The 23,322-nt window shown below is 44.7% G+C and overlaps 1 protein-coding gene and 2 long non-coding RNA genes across 6 annotated transcripts in view; 2 read left to right on the forward strand and 1 right to left on the reverse strand.

Annotated features, from left to right (window-relative positions):
- The first annotated feature begins 3 nt into the window (after window positions 1-3).
- Window positions 4-3,771, forward strand: LOC143819097 (uncharacterized). Of its 2 annotated transcripts, XR_013224784.1 has the most exons (3): window positions 4-147; window positions 1,172-1,775; window positions 2,376-3,771. It is a non-coding gene; the product is annotated as an uncharacterized LOC143819097 (long non-coding RNA). The 2 variants fall into 2 exon arrangements; XR_013224783.1 differs by lacking the exon at window positions 2,376-3,771 and having other exon boundaries at window positions 23-147; window positions 1,172-1,850.
- LOC143819098 (uncharacterized) lies at window positions 2,194-9,824 on the reverse strand. Its single transcript, XR_013224785.1, has 3 exons — window positions 9,443-9,824; window positions 7,315-7,382; window positions 2,194-2,643 (listed from the first exon to the last, which is right to left on the reverse strand). It is a non-coding gene; the product is annotated as an uncharacterized LOC143819098 (long non-coding RNA).
- MGAT4D (MGAT4 family member D) overlaps window positions 8,961-23,322 on the forward strand; it is a 42,636-nt gene continuing 28,274 nt past the window's right edge. For 2 of the 3 annotated variants that reach the window (XM_077300228.1, XM_077300229.1), the window contains exon 1: window positions 8,961-9,569. In XM_077300228.1, coding sequence (XP_077156343.1) covers window positions 9,479-9,569 — 91 coding nt within the window. In that variant the 5' untranslated portion in view covers window positions 8,961-9,478. The remainder of the gene's footprint in view (window positions 9,570-23,322) is intronic. The other variant, XM_077300227.1, reaches the window with a different exon arrangement.

Below are 23,322 nucleotides of genomic sequence, written 5' to 3' on the forward strand. Positions count from 1 at the left end.
AGGCGACCGAGAAAGGGGCGTGGCGACGCAGCCTCTCCTAGGCTGGGCTGCAGGAGATGGGTGTGAGCGCGGCGGAGGCGAGGGGGGTCGTCCGAGAGGCGTCTCTCAGGAGCGCGCTCGTGTCGCAAGTCCCGAGGGAGCTTTCCCGTGAGGCTGGGAAGAGGCCTCCGCGGGGGCCAGGGCGTTGGGAGGGGGGAGGCCCCTTGAGGCGAGGGAGGCAGCGCAGGATCCGTCTGCGCGGGGAAAGTGGCTGTTCCGAGGGCGAGGCGCAGCTCAGGAGCCCAAAGAGGTTGCGTCATAATGGCCGCGTCTGTCGTCGGCGTCTTTTGCCCGCCTCGTGTGTCCGAGGCGGTCAGTGTGGTCTGAGAGAATGCAGCATCGACCGGGGGCGGGGGCTGGCTTCACTTTCAGCTCGGCTCGTGAAGTTCGCGCGTTTCTCAGCCTACGGAGTGAGTGTGAGGATAAAAGGAGAAAGTGAAGGAAGGATGGAATGGAACCCGCCTTGAGTCTCCGAGAGAAAGGCGGACTATGAATCGGATAAATGGAATAATAACCGGGCTCGGGTCCTTGAAAACTGATGCCACAAAAAGCCTGTTGGTCTTGAAGGTGCTAGAATATGTCACAATTTGCTGTGTCCTGGAGCTAGCAAGTGACCTGCTCTGGAAAATACAACGGGCATAGATGTTCCTGGCTACAAATCCCTGCTGCTGAGGCAGTAGTTGAATTTAGAATCCAAAAAGAGGATGGAAGTGTGCAAGTGTTATCTTGTACTGTTGAGAAACTTGCTATAAGAACAAACTCTTCTTGTCATCTGTTCCCAGTTCTGCATTTTTTTTTTGCTCAAAACTGCTGGCCCTGCTGCTCTTACACATTTATGTACTCACTTATCTTCCGTTGTTCTCTGCCATCGTGTGCTATGTAGCTGTATAATACACTTGTCAGTGCTCTTGGATGAGAACTTCCAAACATATTTTCTTAAAAACAAATATCTGGTCCTTGATTCCAGATAAGGATGTAGTATTGTGCTCACTTTCTTGAAAGACAGTTAAGATTGAGGACCTTGCATAAGTAGAAGCTCTTAGAATTGCCATGTATAAGCACCTGAGATTAAAATCCCAAGCAGATGTAAATGTGTCCACACTTAATTTATGCTATTCTTATCTTCACACAGGAGATCATGGACCTCATGAGCATGGCTGATCAGAAGTTCTGCTTTTGCCCTATCAATGTTCCATCAACATGAAAATATATTTATCATGCAAGTCAACTCACTTGCATTTAAAGCAGTACTTGAATTATGACAGAAAGAGTAGAGAGCATTTGATGAAATCCACAGGTCCTATGGCCTGACAACAAATCCTTGAATGATGCAATCGTTCCTCCCAAGAAATTGTCCTTAAGATTTCAACCTTTATCAATCCCATCCCAGTAACATTCTAAAAACACAAGTGGTTGTCAAAGAACACCTTATGCATCTTTAATTTCTCTCAAACAATGGTAACAAAGACTGCTAAATTGCTTCCTTCTGCTCTCAGACTTCAACAAGGATGTGCTTTTCATTTGGATGTAGAAAAACTTTTTGATTTGGCTGGCCTTTATTTTTCCGTGAGATGACACCTTTGCTGTTTCCTGCTTCTCCCCTGATGCAAGTTCTGTATTCCAACACCAGTGGTGATTCAGAAACTGCACCACATCACAACAAGTGCTGGCAAGACTAGGTCTTAAGATCATGGCATGAAAAATCTGTTTTTCCCCTCTCCTAAAGTATGTGCCCTGTGAGTTCTTAGAAACTTGCACAATATTTTGTGTCATTTTGATTGGTCCTAATAAAACTTATTTTGTTGACTGTGGGGGTGTTCTAGACTTTGCATGGGCCGGTACAGCTGGTTACTGGTGGTTGGGTTTTTTAAAGAATTTGCATGCCAGCCATACTTCTGCCAGGGCGGCTGAGAGCTAAATCTGTCCAGTTTGCATACTAAATATGTGATGAATACATGAAATGTTTACACAAGCAAACATATTATGCCTAGCTACCATAACGTTGTTGTCTGTGTTTAAACTGGTTATGTTATGATCCAAAGTGAGGATACAGGTAATTAAGCAAGTACAATAAATATGCAAAGATAAAGGATAAAAACTAGGTGAAATGTAATAGCCTTATTCCAGAAGAGAGTTCCACTGACTTCAGTGTGATATAGTTCCATATTCAAGTTTATTATTTGAAATTGATATTACACCAGCATTACTAGGACCAATGTTGAACTGGCATCTTCAGCAACAATCTGGTACTGACTGGGGGTGGTCTTTTGCTGGTCCCTTGAAATCTAGAACAGCATTAAGGAAATTGACTTGTCTTCTTGGCTGGTCTTTTGCAGGCAGATTTGCTGAAGCTGTATGTTCAGGAACTTTGCTAAATCATCTGAAGCAAACTGACATGATTTGCTGCTGGAATGCAGGACTATGTAGAGAAGATATGAGAGACTCACCCACACTGAGACGCAAGCAGAGGCAGTGATGGCCCAAATACATGGTTTAACATTTATGCTGCTGTCCTTTTTGAAGGGAAAAACAGTTGCACGTACCTGTATCCACTGTTCATTGAGTGGTCTGTTCAGTTGCACATGGGTACTCATTGCCACAGGCCTGCCATGGAAAAGGAATTTGCAAGCTAAAAACTTCTAGAAAGCTCCCAAGAGTGCTCACCCTCCCCCCCACACACACACACACAAGGAGACCTTCCTGCTCAAAAGTCACATGATGTGGGAGGAGTTAACCCTCTTCTCTCAGTCTTCTCTTCGCCACTAGAGAAAGGACTTCTGAGTGAGGTGCGAGAGATTTACCTCAGAATTTGGTGATTTCTTTGTTTGGCAATCTCTTCGGTGAGAGAGATTGGCAGGGGTTTTAAACATATCTAGCCAGTTATGTTAATTTCTTTAAAATGTTTGTAGACAACCTTACCCTATTAGTAGTGATGACCATGATGTCATTTTTGAAAAATGATAATAGAAACATAAATGCAACATAGTATAACCTCCCAAAAAATCAGTAAAAAAATTAAAAGATAAAAACAGCATGTATAAAACAGTAAAGCAGGACAGCAAGTAAAGCTAAATAAAAGTAATAAATACAAGCCAAGCTGAATTAAAGATTAATTTAAAACAAACAAGGCAAAAAAAAATACTGAGACATTGCCAGGTAAAATCGAAAATACCTTATTCCTTGTGGCCACCTTGGCTCCCGACTCCAGAGATTGGGGAGACATAAAGAAGGGCCTGTGAAGCTGCTATTTTCTTCTATTTAGGGAAATATTCACATATAGGGCAGAATGTTGCACACTGAGTATACAAATGAGAATCTCATAAGAGTAGGAGATAAGTGAGGGGAGGATGGTCTGTAAAATGGAATTATGACCAAGTACTCAGTGAAAGAAAGTGCCAGTGGTAATGAATAGTGAAGAAAATGGGAAACTTCATCTAGACCTAGAAAACAGTTGTCATATTAGGCAGAGCTACTCAAGTGTATGTACATTTGAGTCTGTGAGTTACTGTGGAGTAACTCTATATGCTTGCATTGTAAATGCTGAACGTTCTAGTCTGCCGCTCTTCTGGCCAAGAAGCCTTGCTCTGGACTAGCTGCAAGAGTAAAAAAGTAGCCCATCTTTGAACTCACAATTTTGGAAGGTACTTAAATGCATCATGCCAGGTACTTAAATGCATCATGTGTCAGTGACCATATATATACTGTGTAGCTATGTGATAAAATAAAGTTGGGTTGCAGCCTTTCTTGTGGACTGGATTTCTAGTGCACTTAAGCATTCTACTAAAAGGATAATTTCTTCTACACATAATCACCAATGTTCATCAGGAAAAAAAAACCCTTGGTCTCTTTACCCTAGATAAAACTTACAGACCAATCCTGAGATGCTGGTATAGCCTTGTCACTTGTCAGTATTCTATGCCCACTACACAAATGGGACAAATGTGAAAGGAAAATCCCTTGTCAAAATTCAGGGAGAATAATTTAGTCCAGCTAAATTAGTATAAACTGTTATTAAAGATAGAATTAAGCCCATCAAGCAACAAAATCTGCTAAAGGGAAATTAGCATAGCTTCTGCAATGAAAAGCCTCATTGGACAGTGGGACCTCATGGATTAAAAATAAGTTACATAACAGGGAACAGAGCTGAAATAAACTAGCAGTTCTTGTAGCGTGGAGGTGGAAAGTGTCATCAAGTCATTTGAGAACCCTGTGAGGGTTCTCAAAGCAAGAGCCATTCAGAGGTGGTTTGCCATTGCCTGTCTCATGCCTCTGGTATGCCTTGGAGGTCTCCCATCCAAATTCTAGGTAGGGCCAACCCTGCTTAGCTTCCAAGACCTGAAGAGATTGGGCTACCTGTGCTATCTTGTAGAAGAAATTAATTGTAGGATCTCAAGGATCAGTACAAAGATTGCTTCAATATAATTAGTTTGTAGATTATCTGTAATTGTGGGTGAGCATTATAGTGGCCAAGTTTACAAATTATAATGTATTATTCAGTGTAATTAAAAATGGGCTACAACGTGGCAAATGAAGTTCAGTGTTGTTAAGTATGACGTTACTCACCTTGGAACAAAAAGTCAAAAGTTTAAATATATGCTGGTGTGGTCTGAATTAGAGATTGCATGGTTGTGGTAGGTTACTCCCATTAAAATATTGACTCAGTCTGTGGCAATAATGAAAAAGTAAACTGCATGTTGGGGGATATTAGGAAAGAGATTGAAATAAGATAGAGCTCACTCATATGGAATACTGTGTGCAGTTTGTTGTTACATATCAAATATATAAAGTACAGGATAAAGTACAGAAGAGGGCAACCAAAGTGATTAAAGGGTTGGAACGCCTATGAGGAAACCTGAAAAATCTGGGAATTTTCTGTTTAGAAAAAACATTGTTACTGAGGGACATGATAGTGGTTTATGAAATTAGGCATGAAATAGGAAAAGTGGATAGAGAATTTACTAATTCTAGGGTAATAACTTCAGGAACAACTTCTTTACTCAACAATTAAATTGTGGGATAAGCCACCAGTTTATGTAGTGGTAGCCATAATACACTGGCCTTGAAAGGGGTCAAAATCTATGGAGGAGAGCTCCATCAATTCATAGATCTTCCCTATGTAGAGGCAGCAGATCTTTGAATACCAGTGCTATGATGTAGCTTCTGGGGAAGAACTTGACCTCTATGCAATGTTCGTTGTCCATGCAAGGCAACAGGTATGAAACAGGATGCCGTACTAGATGGCACTACTGGTCTAATCCATCCTTACATTCATATCCACCAATTACCATGTAGCCACTGTCTGTATGCTGAGCAACAGACCACCCTCCACTGGAAGGAGCACCATGACTTGATGATCCCACGAACAAGGATACTTCAGGGAGATCTGCAGGTGTGAATTCAAATCCTTGCCCTGCAACCAAGTTCCCTTTTGCCAGGCATGCACACACAGAAGAAGGCATGGCCAGTGCAGCCGCAGCATTCACATACTTCTGTAGCTCATACAGCGGGAAGGAGGCTCCAGTCTTTTAAAGGCACAGTATAGGAGCATCAGTTTAGTCAACTGTTACATCGCTTTTCTGGAAAGTTGTTGTGTGAATGCTTTAATATATTTTTGTTTTATAGATGTTATAATTGCAGATGTGAATCTGGGTGGTACTGCTGCTATAAATTTTTATAAGGTAGCTTGTACCATCTATACACCGCTCGGGGAGCGGTATAAATAAAAGCCGAAGGCTACGTCCGGGATAGGAAACGGGCCAATCAGTCCCGTTGCCCCCGGACTGAAAATAGAGGGGCCAATCAGAAGGCGCTTCGTACCTTCCAATTGGCCCATCACCCGACCCACCCACTCCCCCCCAAGGCCAACTATTGGCCATCTTCAGTCCTTGCGTCCCTGCCAGGAGGCCAGGCACCGGGGAACCCAATCCTGCCCACACGGAAGCATGTCAGTCACAGGGGAGGGGGGCAGGCAGTGGGGCCTTCCCTGCAGGCCTCGGAGCAGACCCGTGGTGAAGCCAGGGAATCGCCGGGGAGGCGGGTGAACAGGGTAGCCTTCCAGGCAGGCCTTGGAGCAGGCCTACCGCATCCCTGACGCAGCAGGCCTGCTCCGAGGCCCGCACAGAAGCTGGGGAATTGCCAAGGAGGGGGTTGGCCGGGGTGGGCTCCCCTGCGGGCCTTGGAACAGGCCCGCAGAAAGCCCGGGGAGACAACGGGGAGGGAGGCGGGCGGGGGTTGCCCCGGCCCCTTCAAAGCCTGTCCTTACGGATGGGCTTTGAAGCCTAGTGTTTAAATATAATAGTAGGTGAGGAACAGTAGAAAGGCTTTAAACTTGCTAGATCACATTCTGTTATACAAGGGTAAGTCAAAAAGTATTGCTACAGAAACAGAAACCCTATAGGGGCAGGTGCTACCATCCTCCAGCCACAGGGGTGGCCATTGGTAGTGCAGGTAGAGGCACCATTTGATGTGCTTAGTTGAAAATAAGCCTCATTGGACAAAGTGGAAGACATCTTGGGCTGTATCTACAGAGGCATCACAACAAAACTGTAAGATGTCATAGCCCTGCTGTACACTGCATTGTTCAGACTGCACCTGGAGTACCGTGTGCAGTTTTGGAGGCCTCACTTCAAAAAGGATGTGGGCAAAACAGAGAGTGCACAGGAGAGCAGTGAGGATGATCTGAGGCCTGGGGACCAAGTCCTAGGAGGAAAAGCTAAGGAACTTGGGAATGTTCAGCCTGTAGAAGAGGAGGCTGAGAGGTGACATGATTGCTCTCTTTAAGTATTTGAAAGGTTATCACTTGGAGGAAAGCAGGGAGTAGTTCCTGTTGGCAGCAGTGGGCAGGACCTGCAGTAATGGCTTTAAACTACTTGTAGAGCAATATTGTGGCGCAGAGTGGTAAGTCTGAAAGCTTTGTCCATGAGGCTGGGAGTTCAATCCCAGTAGCTGGCTCAAGGTTGACTCAGCCTTCAATCCTTCCAAGGTCGGTAAAATGAGTACCCAGCTTGCTGGGGGGTAAACGGTCATGACTGGGGAAGGTACTGGCAAACCACCCTATATTGAGTCTGCCATGAAAACGCTAGAGGGCGTCACCCCAGGGGTCAGACATGACTCGGTGCTTGCACAGGGGATACCTTTACCTTTACCTTTAGAGCAATATTGGCTACATATCAGGAAAAATATTTCACTGAGTTCAGTGGTGGAATTGGCTGCCTAAGGAGGTAGTAAGTTCACCATCACTGGTGGTCTTTAATCAGTGGTTGGACAGATACTTACCATAGATGCTTTAGGCTGATCCAGCAGGTTGGACTAGATGGTTTGTATGGCCCCTTCCAACTCTGATTCTATGAAATTACAAAGTAAAATGGAACATTAAACCACAGAAGACAATTCAATCACCCAATCCTATGAAGAATGGAGTTTCAAAGTGCCCAGCTCTGATAAGAATCAGCTGGTAATAAGCTTGATTACAGTACAATAAATAAATTACAATTCCTTAGAAAAATGCCCACATTTGTATAGCAATAACTCAAACTATCAGGATTTTAAAAATTCAATGTTTGGCAGGAGTAATCACTGAAGCTTTCAAATATTCAGATATTCTTATTTTATACCAAAAAGAATTTTCAGATAAGTTGTCAGCCATTCCTGGCATGAGAACTGTCTTAACAACAAAGTTATATAGCTTAATATATAAACTGTTACATCAAACTGCCTGAGATTTGGTGTATGGAGGGAATCAGGTGCTCAGAGATGCATTTAATTGACCCACATGTCAGTGTCCTACAATGTAAAAACAGAATTTAAATGCTAAATTTGCTGTAATAAAAGTTTAGTTATAAATGCGTATCATGGACCATGCAGGCAATAACGTCAAATAAGTGTGCAACAGAGGTTAAATAGATGATTCTCATTATTGTTTTTACTCCAGAAATCATAGTGAAAAAGGCTGACTTTTTCTGTTGCTGTAAGAGTATACTCATCATGCACTCCAGTATACTCACGGGCACTATAAACAAATAATTATCATTTATCATTTATAACAACTATTAAGAGGGCAATAAACCTGTCCTTGTAAAAAGCTAAAGGAAGGTCACACCAGTGGGAGTTAAATAGCTTAATGTATAGTTTAAAATGGCTTCAGCTACAAAGTAATTTTTATAGAAGATGTGTTGGCTCAGGCCCAACATATTCAGTAGACAAAGTCCTTCTCTATTTCCTGCCAATTTCTGAAATCTGTCAAGGATCATCTTTTGATAGTAACATTAATATCAATGATGGGCAGTAAAAACTGAACCATTCTTGATAATTGCTTCTGAACTTTGAAACTCCCCTCACTGAAGATCTGCCAGTGCCTGATACAGAAGTAATATCAAAAGGATTCAGAATCGGAACTGAAATGAATGTTTATTTTTAGGATAGAGGTGAAAAAAAATAATTAGTAGTCACAAGAGACATTTGGTGAAAAATAATAGGGAATATCTTAGTATTCATGTTTTACTAATAGTGGCTGCTCAGCAGCATGCATTTAGTTTCTTCCAAAATACTGAAGCCTGAAGTTGTTCATGAAAACCAAAGCCTTAACAGACCTGTAAGGTTTTTTTTTTAATCTTGAGTAAGAGCTGACTCAAGTGACACCCAAAATGCTTAAATTCAGAAGGATGGCAGAGTTGTATTAGGGTCAACGGATCGGGTTTTGCAACGCTTATCCCACTAGTACTCAAGCAATTGCAGAAGGTGGCTTGATTTTTGCTTTCGCTCGACTGGGTGCGTTTCTTGCCCTGGACTAGCAAACTGCAGCGACCAGCCCCGCAGGAAACGGCCTCCTGCACCTCAGAAAGTGCCGAGCACTCGAGCGCGTGTCCCACTCTCTGGGGCGGGCCGGCCGGCCGGCGCTCTTTGTTCCGATTCCGCGCGTCGAGGGCAACTCCCTCAAGTGCCTCGTGCCATTTCTGCGCAACGCTCTCCCTTGGCCGGCAGCCCACCAGGCTCCTACTGAAGCGCTCCTCCTCCCAGAGAGGCGCGGGAGAGCCCGCAGACACGCGGGGGACTTCTCCCAGCAGGCTCCCTGCGCGGGCCACGCCGAAGGCTCCCCTGGGCGTCGCTGGGGGGAAGCGGCCGAGGCGCGCCGTCGGAGCCTGGGCAGGGAGAGGGTCGCGGCCACCTGCTCAGGAGCGGCGTCGAGCGCTTCCTTTCCTCGCCTGCCTGTTCCCGGGGAGCGCCTGGCCGCCCGCCCGCCCATCTGCGCCCGATAATCGCGGCGGCCTCCGGGGAGCGGCGGGGCGTGAGGGAAGGCGCTGCCCAGGGAAGCGGCTGGGAGAGGCACAGAGCGAGAGGGCTGGCCGGCGGTCCCAGGCGGCGGTGACGTGCCGTTGCGGTTGGCGGCGCCGGCCCGGGCGGGCACCTGAGGAACTCGGCCGCCTGGCCGCGCGGTCCGGCGATGAGGCTGCGGCTGGGCAGTGCGCTGTCGCTGGTGTGCCTGAGCGCCGTCTTCTCCTTCACCTGGTACGCCGCCCGGAGCGGGAACGAAGGTGAGAGGAAGCCAGGTGGGGCGGGAGGACGGGCGGGCACCCAAGCACCCCCTGCCCCGGAGGCGCGCTCGAGGGGCTGCCCAGGGCTGGGCGCGAACTTTTCCCAGCGCCAGGCGGGAGGGCTCCCGAAGCTCCTGCGCAGCCCTCCTCGGAGACCCTTCTGGAGGGCTCTCCCTCGCAAGGAAGGAAGGCCAGCTGCCCAGGCTGCCCGGTTTCCTAGTAACCTGCCCGCCCGGCTCCCCCGCGGCCCCCTGCCCAGGAGGCCACTGTGAGGTCACACGCGCGTGCTGCTCCAGCCACTCGCAACGGCCGGTGCGCCGAGGAGGCACCCCGGGGCGCCCTCGCTGGCCTCTGGCCTCCCTGGAGAAAGCGGGACGGCGGCACCTTCTGGGGGGGGGGGCATGCGCACGTCCTGTCGGAGGAAGGCCGGTGGAAAACACAGACCCGCGCAGCCGGTGAACGGCGCTGCCCCGCTGCTCTCTCCCAGGAAAGACCTCGTGCTCTTTCAGGCAGGGGACTCGCGCCGCGGTTATTGGCGTCCTCCACCTCCTTCGTCAACATTTCCGTGGACTTGCCCTGTGCCACTTCCTTCTCGAGGCATGTTCTTACAGGAGCTTCTCGTGCTGTCGAGGCATTTGAAGTGCAATTTTGGAAAGGGATACAAAAAGTGGGGTTTCCGCTGGATTTGGGACAGCATTCTTGGACTGTGACTCCTGCGCCGTTTTCCTCCGTCGGACTATGCACCGAGATCAGCGTAACTGCTGTACGGTGTTCCAGTATTGGACTCGTTGTATCCAGAGCATTTTAAAAAAAAACCTCAGCCAAATTTCCCTTTCCTTTATTCAGGGTCAGGCCAGTGGGCCTGCACTGAGATCAAAACTGGTTTACTTGGAAATAGCTGTCTTTAATTCCAAAGTAACTTACACGCCAAATCTACACATATTTACTAACAAATTGTCACACTTTTTATTCAACAGGATTTACTTCCACATAAATGTTATTGCTACTTTATTTGTTACAAAATAAATGTGCCTTCAACTAACGACCCCATAGGGGTATTTTTTATTGTTGCAGTAGTGGCTAAGTGAGGGACAGTAAGTACTGCATAGCTTCAACATAGTGCCGACGGAGTAGTTCATATGTATCCATGTCACTTGCAATGTGTCAGGGGTCAGCTTAGCTCAGTGGTCACCAGTTAAGGAAACTATACTTGCAGTATGTCTGTATGCATGTATCAATCCTGTAGTTTACTGACCTACTACTAACTGATAAATATTTTAGCAGGACCAGCATGAGGCAAAACCTGGCACCGGAGCTAAGAGACAAAGTGGTGGGTGGGGAATACCCATTCCAAATATTTAGATCCTTTCCCATAAAATAAGGTTTCATAGGCCCTGTGCATTTTTCAACCCCTACCAGCATTGGTACTTGTGGCTTCAGAGTACTTCTGCAACTAACTGATCAAAAATAGATTCAAATGGGTAGCTGTGTTGGTCTGAAGTAGCACAATAAAATCAGAGCCCAGTAGCACCTTTAAGAACAACAAAGATTTATTCAGGTGAGCTTTCAGTGCTTGCACTCGAAAGCTCACACCCTGAATAAATCTTTGTTGGTCTTAAAGGTGCTACTGGACTCTGATTTAACTGGTCAAAAGAAATGGATATGATCCAGCATCAGTTATATTTTAAAACTCTATTGAACTAAAAGTATGCTGAGAAGTACAGTCCTAAAATACAGTTAATGTGAAATGTATTTCTACTGAAATTCTGCTGAAATCAATGGGGTTGAGTCATCATTCATATAACAATGCTTTTTGCATTTTCTTATGGTGTCAGGCATATCTTTCTGTAAGAGGGAGTCATGTACATAGACACATCTGGGACTCCAGCCAATAATAGCTTTGAGGCACATAATTTTCATGTGTTTACATACATGTACCTCCATTCCAAATATAAAAGATGTGGTGAACAGGCTATGAAAATATATGTTTCCACCTTTCCTGTAAAATATGAAGTAATCCTTAAGGTGAATTCCCATAACCCTTCTGAATACAGCCGGTTGATCTCCCCTGTCCCCCTGTATATTGTAAATATGTTACCTGAAAGGCATTCAGTTAAGTCACTCATGTTCTCAGCAAAATTAATGAGCATGGGAGTCAAATCTTTCACCCTCCTAATTTCTGTGTATTTCAGAAAGAAAAGCCCTGACTGAAATCTGTGATACCATTCATACCTATGCAAAGTGTGAATATTTTCTACTCTGCAGCTGAATACAAAAGAGTGTATTGGTCCCAAATCATAAATTTGATTGGCATGCTGTTGCAAGCTCCCTAATGTGAACAGAACAGTGATGTGCCAGATTGCTACTTCTGAGCATTACAAATAATTCAGACAAGTGAATAGGCCAAATGCACAGTGACTGATGATGCCCAGAATGGTATCTTGAACTGCTTCTCACTTCCATATAAATGTGTTTAAATTAAAATTAGAGTGCTTGTGGGATTTGAGGGTATTTGTGAGCTTTTTTTTTGTCTGTGCTGCTAGATGGTAAACCATGGTAAATGATTCCTCTTCTGCCACTGATTTATAACAGTGTAACTCTGTGAACATCCATGGGACTATGCCTGATGACCACCACTCATTCAGGAAATACATTCATTCCCTTTTATGACAAGCATCACAGTGATACACACGCGTGTGTTTTGCTGCATTATGCTAATGACGCCTATGAGATTTATGCATATGGCCATGCATTTGAACATGAGTTGTGAAATCATCATTAGATTCCACTTGATGCTAACTAGAGGAAATTTTTTTCTCTTGTTTAAATATTCTTGGGCTAATTTCAAAGTCAATGCACACATACTTCCACCACTAACCTGATTTATATCTTTTAAAATGGTGACAATCTGGCTGGTTTATTTCCTGTAACTTTTGTTTGAAAAGGGAAAAGTTGTTCCTGCAAAGTTACAGTGTGAGGGGATGGAGGAAAGTGGTCAAACAGGACTTGCTTGATGGAGGAAAGTGGTCAAACAGGACTTGCTGTGGAGTTTAGGCTCAAGATTACTAGATGCCTTATCAAGTTTTAGAAAATAAATCTATTTTCTGCTTGTGTTTTCTTTTAAATACCCTCTTGCCATATTTTGTGGTATCTGCATAGTATCTTCTATCTCCATTTGTATATATTGTAACTTCCTTTTCTTTAGCTGGTTAGCATATTTGTCACTTTCTGAAGAATTATTAGAACTTGTTTTAGTTTGAATCTTTGGTGTGTCATGCTAATCTGTCTGGGTTTTTCCCTGTGAGTTTATTACACAGTATCACCCCTTCACTTAGTCATTTTAACAAGAAAATCTGCAACTAAGAATGCAGCACTATGCACAATTACTTGAAAGCCCCACTGATCTCTAAGAAACACATACAGGATCACACTCTAAATGTAAAATAATCACTTTGGTGTTTGGTTTGTCACTGCATATGATGCTAAGAAGATGAGACACATAGGGTCATAGCTGACACAGTGTCCCTAGCCAACCCCTTTAGGACTCCCTTGCCAAGTACCTGCTAACGTGAGATGAGGAGCTTTGTTTTATAGGCTCATAGTACTTGGAGAAACTGAAAATATGTATTTGGTGACATTTGTTAACACTTCTAAGATAAAAATCCCAAGCCCTGGTTCAACCCACTGGGTAGGGAAGGACATACGATGGAGGTAGTGTTTGAAGCTGCCTCAATTTCAGAAGCAGTTTGCTGTGTAGCAAGTTTGGATCCTGTGACCAGCCCTGCTGGTTTTGTTTCTTTCCTACCTTTTGCTGCCTTTCCCCCCTACTACTTTACTAAGCGAAGAATCCTGTTAAAAATAAAAAGATTGTTGACACCTCAAAGCCAGCTTGGTGTAGTAGTTAAGAGTAGCAGCCTCTAATATGGAGAACTGGGTTTGATTCCCCACTCCTCCACGTGCGGCCAGCTTGGGTGACCTTGGGCCAATCACAGCTCTCTCAGCCCCATCTACTTCAGGGGTGTCTGTTGAGGGGAGAGGAAGGGAAGGCGATTGTAAGCTGCTTTGAGACTCCTTCAGGTTGTAAAAAGTGGGGTACAAAAGCCCCACTTCTTTTGGACATTTTTATTTCAGCATAAGCTTTCATATCATATTTCATTAGATGTATGGAGTATATTTCAGTTTATGCTGAAGTAACAGTCTGTAAAGTGCTACCATGCTCCTGCACCTTTTGCTGCAACAGACTGGCACTGCTGTAGAGTCCTTGTAAGGTTGTTTGACCACTGACTGTTCCTTAAGCTAATACCAAATGAGGGCAGAATGCATTGACATAACATGATATGGCCTGATCGAGAACCTGGCCATCAGCTTGCATATGAATAGATAGACTTACAATAAAACCTGTTGTGCAAAAAAATGTTTAAAAAATACAATGGGCTCTAGAAAACTCCTGCTGGTAAGGGCTGTCCACAGGTGGTTGCCCAGGCAGGACACACCCGTATCCTCTATCCCCACCTCAGTCTGCAGCCACCCTCCATCTCTGTCATTGCTGCTCATCTCCAGGCAAAAACGGCTGCTCTGGAGGTGGACTCTGAAGCATTGTACCATTTTGAGGCTCTGGAAATATTTCCAGCCGAGGGGCAGCCAACCTCTAGGTGGGAAATATGCAAAACTGTGAGAGGCAAAATAGCAAAAACTATTTAATGCTCTACATTTCCAGAAAAAAATGAAACGCAGAGTCAAAAATAATGATTAAATATAGAACTAGCAAGGCTCGATAAAAGTATCATTCCTATTCCAAAATGTAAATTAGGGAATTGATGCATTCATTCTCAAAAGTAAATTTTCACAATTGAACAGTGTCAAGTTTAAAACTGTTTTCAAATTAGTTCTTCATCAGAATCCACTGCAATGTCAGTGTCTTAAGAACTTATTGAGAAATATCCTTTCAGATTGCTCAGATGTTCTGAACTATTTGGAAAAAGGATATTTTTCAATAAGCTCTTAGAGACTGATATTGCAGTAGATTCTGTACTGTGTGGCTCATTCATTTTGTGTTTCAAACCTCCACATGGGGCCTGGAGAGCTACTGGAATTACAGTTCATCTCCAAATTACAAATATCAGTTCTCCAGGCAAAAACGGCTGCTTTGGAGGGTGGGCAGGGTTGCTATGCAGAAGAAACATTTGAGGCTTACCATACCCGGGGGGGGGGGTTGTACAGATGAAACAGGAGGCAAAAGAGCCCCTGCAACACATTCCTGCATCATGTGCACAGCAACCATGCGAGGTAGGCCTAAAATGTTTGGAGGAGTGGAGAAGAGACAGGTTGGTTTGGCTGCATCTTCCCTCAAGCAGTGAAGATGGCCACAGCAGCCGCAGTTGGCTCTAAGTGGGGAAAATACCACCACTCAGGAAAAGGTTGTCTGGTTTCATCGATGCTTGCTGGACAGATCCCTTGGACCGCAGAGCATGTTGGGCAACTGGTGAGCTGTCCTTGATCACGAGTTCCCTTTTCTGAAGGAGAAGGAGGAGATTATGATTATTGCTTTATGTCCATCCTAGTAACTTTTTTATGGGCAGAACAGCAAAGCTCTTTTTATTGCTGCACAGATTTCCTTATTACTTTTATCACTATATGTCTACCTTTTGCCTTCATGACCAACTCTATGGAAATATAGCCTTGAAATTAAGTAAATAAATTTCCCCTGCATCCAGGGATCATATCTGGGTTGAGACCTCAGTGTATATGGAGAGGTAGACCCATCTCCACACTCTTTTCCCAACCTGATATGGCCCCAGGGCATCCTTATTTTCCCTGTTCAGGAAACCTGCACATTATAAATCTATGGCTAGTACATATTAATTTTCCCAGAGGAGAAAACAGTGGCTGCCCAGGGCTAGGTTAGGAAAATGGCCCATATGGGGAAGGCCCCCTCTCCCACATGCCTGGCAATTGAGTTGCAAGAGCATGTCTGCATCATCACTTCTGTATATTTGCATTCATAGCCTTATTCCTCTTAATTCCATGTAACCTTTAAGCAAGTCCCAGAGACCCTGTAGGAAACCACATTTTTTATTCAAGTCATACCAAAAAAGTTGTGTGTGCATTTTAGTGTATAGAATTAAAATAGAGATTATGTGTTCTCTTAAAGTGATCTAAAACCCCAGTATTCCTAAAAGTTGTATTAGATTTGTTATTGACTTGTGATGGGTGACAGCCAGTGTGGTGTGCGATTCAAGTGTCAGATTAGGAATAAGATCTGGGAGACCCAGTGTTTAAATGCCCCTGCCATGATTTTGGGCCAGTCATACAATTACCTATTTCACAGGGTTGTTGTGAGAAAAAATGGAGGACAGGAGAAAAATGCAAATTGCTTTGAGGCCCCATTGGGAAGAAAGGCAGGGTATAAATTAAGTAAATAATTTTCTCTATTTTTTCAGAGACTAAAAGCAATCCCAGGATATTGCAAATTTAAGCCCAGGGATAGCACAAAATAAAGGGGCCACAACCCTTTTCCCTTGTCAAAACACCCTCCCTTGCAGTAGAAGAATAGAATTAACTGGTATCCTTTTCTTCATTGTTGTTGAAAAATCAGCACAGAACAGCAAACAATTTCAAGAAGAAAGCAACTGGAATGGCTGTGGTTCAGACTGTTCTGCTGAAACTTGTTGGCTCCCAATGGTGGTTTTAGCTTTTTGGTTTAAAGAAGGTAGTAGGATGTTACACAAGACTACATGTATTGTCTAGTTTGGCTGCTCACTCCCATGCAGGATTCAATAAGGATTTCTAATACTGGTCTTAAGCAGCTTTTCTTTCAACTCTTGGCATAATGTATGGTACTGAGTAGGGTCCCCCCCCCCTGAAAATCTATCTGTTTAGGTTTTCTTGGAAATAAAGCCTGTTTTCACTGAGAACAGGAAAAGAAGCAGGGTCAGATGAAATCACACCTGCCTGGCTGTCTCAAAGCTAGCATGAACTTGGCTGAAAGGAAGGAGTGTGGCAGACAATGACAATACAGAGGTGGAAGTCCAAATAAGAGAACCTGAAAATACAAATGCCTAAGTAAACATAGGCGTATTACTGTGGTGCATTAGCAAAATGTCAACTCTGTGACATTTTGATCAAGGTGACATAGGCGTTTTAAAAACAAAGATGAGACAGAAAAGTCCTTTGTGTGCTGAACTTTTTTCTTTGGTGTGTATACTCCTTCTTTTTCTAAATTCTTAATAAATATATTTCCAACACATGTATATAATCTTCCAGTTGAACTGTATAATTTTTTAAGCCAGTGTGTCCTCACAATCATGTGAGTAGGGTAGTTAAGAATTAAATATTCATATTTCTTCCATACAAATAGAATTGGGGAGGTACTCTCTGAGCTGGTCTCCTTAAGAGCAATAACAGAGTACCTATACACTTCTAGAAAATATGCAGGTGACCTTATAAAATGGCACTGGGCCAGAGAGGAAGTGTATTAATCCATGAGTCTCCCAGATAAATCTACAATAATTGAGTTGTGCTGTATGAGGCATTCACAAAATACAGTGCTTGCTTTATTATTGCTTATCTTCTCATGAAAACAGATCTTCCACAAATATAATCTTGAGCTAATCTTAGCATTCTATGCGAAATTGATTAAAGTGATTGTAAGTGAAAACAAAATGAAATCACCTGGACCGTTTATGCACTGGGAACTTCACTGCCCCACCCCCCTGTCAGGAGCACAGATCGGGGGCGGATGAGGTGCACCAGGCCAAATGCTCCCCCATGTGGGTGAAGGAAGAGGTGGGCCCACCTGCCATGACTAAAACTCCAGCCTGCAGCCTGGCATGAAACCTCCAGTGCATAAACGGTCCTGGTGAAGAATTAAATATCTAGAATTACACTCTTTTAATGTGGTATCATTACAGAATATTTAGTTAGAATACTTAACTATGCTAGAAATAATTTACCAAGATGGATACATACATTAATTTTTGTATAGATCACAGCTTGATTTTAAGACACAATTAGATAATACACTGGAAGAGTATTTATAGAGTTACCACCTTTACCAGGTGTGACACCTAACACTTGTCAGCACCCCATGTAGCCATGATGATCCATGCAATGGTCACCTCAAGGTTAGATTAGTGTAATTTGCTCTACTCAGGGCTACCCTTGAAGTTGCTCTGGAAACTTCGACTGATCCAAAATGCAGCAGCATGGCTCCAAAGGGGGACCCAGTGGAGAGCAGATATGCAACCTGTGCTCTCCCAGCTGTGTTGGTTCCAGGTTGAAGAGCGGATCAGGTTTATGGTCTTGGTCATTAACTTCAAAGTCTCAGACCATGAGACTGCCTCTCCCACTAAGCTCCCCGAAGAGCATTAAAATCAAGTGACCAAAACCTGATTAGGCTCCCCAGCCCCAAAGAAGTAAAATTGGCCTCAACTGGCTTGGTGGAACAGTCTGCCCAGCAAGACCAGAGCCCTGCGGACCTTAAGTAGATCTACAAGGCTTGGACAACAGAGCTGTTCTCCTGAGCCTGTGGTTGAGGCCTAAAGATAACTAACATTCCTCTGGCCTCCTTGCCCAAACCCTCTGATTCAAATGCCATCAAAGACTGTATTTTATTACCTTTCTTTCTTCTGTTCCCTGGAGTAGGATACTGTTTAGTAATCTAGCACTAGCACTATTTGCTTTAAATAATAATTGAAAATTTAAATTTTAAATTATTTATATTGTATAATTTGCATTGTATGTTTCAACTCATGTAAACTGCCCTGAGCCTTCAAGGAAAGGTGGCATATAAATACAAGAATAAATAAACAAACAAACAGTTATTTTTAAGTACTATCCTCTGATCTGAATTGGAACACAGCATGAAGGGATTAAACGCTGATGCCCACTGCCCACTGCCATGACCTGAAGACATAACTTGAATCGTAGTGTCTACGGCCTGAAGAAAAACATTCTATCTCTTAATGTGTTGATATGGAAACTTAATGTATGAAAATGGGCACCAGATGCTTTTCCTGGTATGGAAGTAAATAACATCTCCTGAGCCAGCTCAGCTGGAAGAAAGAACCCAGAAAAGACCTGCTGAGAAGGTGATTTTTTTTTTTTTGGCCTTTCCTAAACTACTAAACTACTGGAGAAGATTAACAGAGATTTCTTTGTGAGAGGACAGAGTTTGAGGCTGAGTGGGTGCTTTTAGCCTGCTGGAAAGTGGTGTCTGTTTGGATCTTTTGCTTGGTCTGTTGCTCACTGAACTAGACCAGTTTACCTGGGGCTTATTGCAGGCCTCATTTTTTGCTGTTGCTGTTGACAGGTGAGGGCTATGGGCTTCAGAATTATAAGATTTCTAGGCAGAAACATGAGCCCGGGGGAACAGACCTGAGGACCCTACATCACTCTAGATACCTTGATATGACTAACCAGTTATGGAGGGAGAAAGCTAGCAGGAGATCAGGGGCTATCCAGTGTTTTGTAGATAATGCCACATCTACTCACTAAGTCGAAATCATGAAGAAGAAGAAGAAGAGTTGGTTCTTATATGCCACTTTTCCCTACCCGAAGGAGGCTCAAAGCGGCTTATAGTCGCCTTCACATTCCTCTCCCCACAACAGACACCCTGTGGGGTGGGTGAGGCTGAGAAAGCCCTGATATCACTGCTCAGTCAGAACAGCTTTATCAGTGCCGTGGCGAGCCCAAGGTCACCCAGCTGGATGCATGTGGGGGAGCGCAGAATCGAACCCGGCTCGCCAGATTAGAAGTCCGCACTCCTAACCACTACACCAAACTGGCTCTCTGAATCTGTGCTTGAGGCTAGGGTTACCAATCTGGAGAAGCTGAGGCAGAAAGAGAGATTTGGGAAAGAGCTCTTCAGGGACTTACTAGAACAGTCCCACTCTTGTGCTGACAGCTCTTCTGCTGTTGTGGAGAATGAGAATCTCAGGGTTTAAGAACATCATTCTGTGGAGGAGGAATAAGATAACAGAAGGGATACCTTCCTTGAATGATGGAATGATACCTTGTTGTACCAAGGATACCCAGAGGGGGGTGGACTGGGGCTATTCTGATTCATAGGGGTTTTTTGGAAATGAATAAAGAGAAGATTCAGTATTTAGGGTTGCCAGCTCTAGCTGGAAAATTCCTGGAGATTCGTGGGCAATGCCTGGGGAAGCTGCTCAGAAGGGATGCAGTGTATAGAGTCCAGCCTCCAAAGCTGCTGTGGCCATGATGGAACTGATCTCTGTAGTTTGGATATAACTTTTAATTCCAAGATATCTGCAGGCCTCTACTGGAGGATGGCAACCCTACTTAAATACCCCCTGTGGGGGCGTTGGATCACCAGCCCTCACTATATACATGACTGGGACAAATCCACATTGAAAGCAATGGTAAGATTGCCATCACATTTAATTCATTTCTGAAAACCTGTTTTGTTCTTCAAAAAGCAACCTAAGAATTACACTCAGGAATTACTTCTCCCAAGTCCAAGTAATAACAGTGTACTTATTGTTAGGCACAAAATAACATTGTCAGCTATCCATGAAAAGAAATTCTGTGTCCATTGAATAGACGTTTAATGCATGGAAATGAGTAGCTGAAGCTTTTCTGGGCATCGGGCTAAATAACATAACCTGATAATTGCTCCAGATCAAACTGGTATTAACAGGACAGCTGGAGGGACCAGCTAAAAAGCTGGGAACCTTAGTACAAAATGATATTGTGTTCACTGGCATATGGAGGGTTACTTATTCCTACACGGGAAGTTTATCTTTAATATTAACGAATTTATGTGATGATGATTCAGAAGAAAAAACCCAAATAGATCCCTCTTTCTCTCCTTCCAGTAGCTGATTTTTGTTCTTCCTTAAAACTGCGTTCCTGTAACTGAGAATTGTTGTTGAACGGTTATGTACCTACTGATCTATATGTGGATCATGTCCCCCAGTGGTTTAGAGAGGAGCAATGAACTCATCAACAATATTCCCTGAACTGCAATAGCTTTATTTAATGATGTTGTTGCCCAAAGGTCTCATTTATTGCTTTTTGCACACATTGTTCCTTTGCCAATTATCTACCTTTGTACTCTTTGTATACCTCTGATTTCCATTTGGGTAGAGAAGCAATGAGGGACTTAGTCCTACCGTATTTAGTTTGATCATGCTGGTAGTTAACTTTACACACTCGGGTACTGTGCTGTCCTGCAAGGCTGCACACTGGGACCAGGTAAACACTCAGCTAGTTTGAGACCAAACCAGCAGGCAATAGCAAAGTCCAGGACTCAGGCCAAGAATACAATCCATGGAGTTCAGACCACCAGGGGAGGTATGGCAAGCCAGAGTCAAACTGGAGAGAGATCCAAATCTGTACTATGGTCAACAACCAGAGAAGTTCGAAAGCTAAGACAGGGTTGAGCACTGGAAGGAAGTCTGAAGCTGAGCCAAAGTCAAGATCCAAAGAGAAGTCTGAAGCTAAGCTGAGGTCAGGAACAGGAGAGAAGTCAGAAGCCAAACCGAGGTCAGGAACAGGAGAGAAGTCTGAAGCCAAGCTGAGATCAGGAACTGGAGAGCAGACTGACAGAGTTTTGCCAGGAAGAGCAGGAACCAGATGTCCAAGTAGACAGGCAGGAATACATGCATTAAATGTAGCTTGGCCAGATCTTCTTGTTGGAGTCCTTGTTGGAGAAAAGACCCTCAGAAGTGTGCCATCTACTTTAACAGCAAGCTGCCAGCCTTGCACTTTGCCGAAATGCAGACAAACTGGCTTACCTGTGCTGTCTTTGTTTCTCTGATGTGCTGCCTTTGTTTCTCAGAGCCTCCAAGCCTGGACCCAGCGTTGCTGGTACAAAGAGCTGGGTTGGTTCCTGGTCAGGGCCAGTTAGTTATTTGCCTGGTAAATCAGGCTGATCCAGATCTTCAGTCAGATCCTCAGTACCCAACCCAGGGCCTGGCTCTGACAGATCAGGTAGTGCACTTGGCCTGGGGCCAACACCTGGTGCCCCTATGGGCCTGAGAGTGCCCTGTGGCAGTGCATCAGAGGGTGCAGGCATAACAAGTACATGCTAAAGAAAACACAGTTTGTACTAAAGTGAGTGTGTTTCTCAGGGGGAACAGAGAATGCATAACACTCTAGGAGTAGGCATATATATTATCAGTGTTTGTGGGATCCTTTAAACCAACTTTTTATTTTCAAAATGTAGCCATTGGAAACTGGGAAACTAGTAAGGTTGCCAACAACCTGGAAAAAAATATCTGCTTTAACAGAGGCTCAATGTGTGGAAATGGACAATTAAAGCTTTTCCTGGTCCAGAGGTAAATAACATCACCTAGTAAACATTATGAGCTGACTAGAGGCAAAAGCCATTGTATCAAGGAATACAACCAGTGCTAAGACCTACAGGCAGGGAAAAGAAGGAAGGAGGAAAGAAAGGGGATAAAGGAAGTAACGAAAGGAGCTGAAGGAGGGGAGAAGGAAGGCAGACAGAAAAAATGAAAAACAGAGGGCCATTCCGCACCGGGATCCATGTTGCAAATTGTTTGCGGGACGAAAAATCGCCATTTTAAATAGTGGAATTCGTCGTTATGCATACCTGCCTTTGTAGTGGAATCCAGTTGCGTTTCTATCGTTTTCCACAGGGTTCCGGTCTCGGCAAAAATCGCTAGCCAGGAAGCGCTATTGCTGAGCTCGTCCCACCCCTGGCCGTCAAGCAGCCAATGGGCGGCCGTTATCATGCTCCCAAACAGCCCCTTTCCTTTTAAGGAAGGTTAAAAAAAAAAAAACACCCGTTGCAACGAATCTGCGTTGATTCGTTGCAATGGAGAGACCCATCCAGCTAGCAGGTGGTGTTTGAGCTGCCGTTTCATCGTTGCCACGCTCTCCCCGAGTGAAAAAAAAAATCCCCCCCCTCTCACGGGCTCGATTTTCGGCCGAAAACAGTGTGAAAAATAAAGGTAAAATAAACCAGCAAACGGGCTTCTGTGTTGCTTGTGCTTAGTGACTTTAAACAGAGGGACTACAGCCGGGGAAGCCTCACTGGGTAAACGAAGGCTTGCCGGAGTGTTGATCTCCGCTCGCTCGGAGAAAAAAAAATGGCGATCGCTTCGCCGGAAGATCAAAACAGAACAAAACAGACAGAAAAGGGAAGGAAGGAAGAGAGAGAGAGAGAGAGAGAGAGAGAGAGAGAGAGATGAAGGGAGGGAGAAAGGAAGGGAGACTCCCCCCCATGTGTTAGGGCATGTGGAGGAGCACCCCAAGGCCACCCAGGGTCCTTTGGGCAGCCTTTCAGCCCCTCCCCCAAACTAGGGTAGGACATGGAGAGGGTGGAGTGGGTCCAGCCAAACTGGTGTGCAGTGTGTTGGGGCCTCAGCTGGAAGTCTCCAGGCTGCCCACGGGGCCATAAGACCCCAGCCCAAGGCAGGCTGTGGTGAGTGCTCCACAGGCGGCCATGGACCTTATGGAACCAGCCAGCAGCCATTTCCCAGGCCTTCCTCCACCACTCTGGACTGGGGCAGGCCACAGAGAGACTTCCACAGGCTGGGCTGGGCCCATCTCCAGTATTGTGGGCAGGCAGCAGTCAAGGCCGTGTTGGACCTCCTGGTCCCTGACCATGTCCCATGCACTCCCCCTTCCTCCCAGCCCCCACTCTCCATCTGGCTTACCTTCTTGAGGTAGGCCAGCAGAGCAGCTACCTGTTCTTCTGGCTGGAAGGAGGAGGAGGGGGAGGTAGTCAGGGGGCATCCCTTACCTGATTGGTCCTCTAGGG

Source organism: Paroedura picta, chromosome 10 (assembly GCF_049243985.1).
Source record: "Paroedura picta isolate Pp20150507F chromosome 10, Ppicta_v3.0, whole genome shotgun sequence".
NCBI classification, from domain to species: domain Eukaryota; kingdom Metazoa; phylum Chordata; class Lepidosauria; order Squamata; family Gekkonidae; genus Paroedura; species Paroedura picta.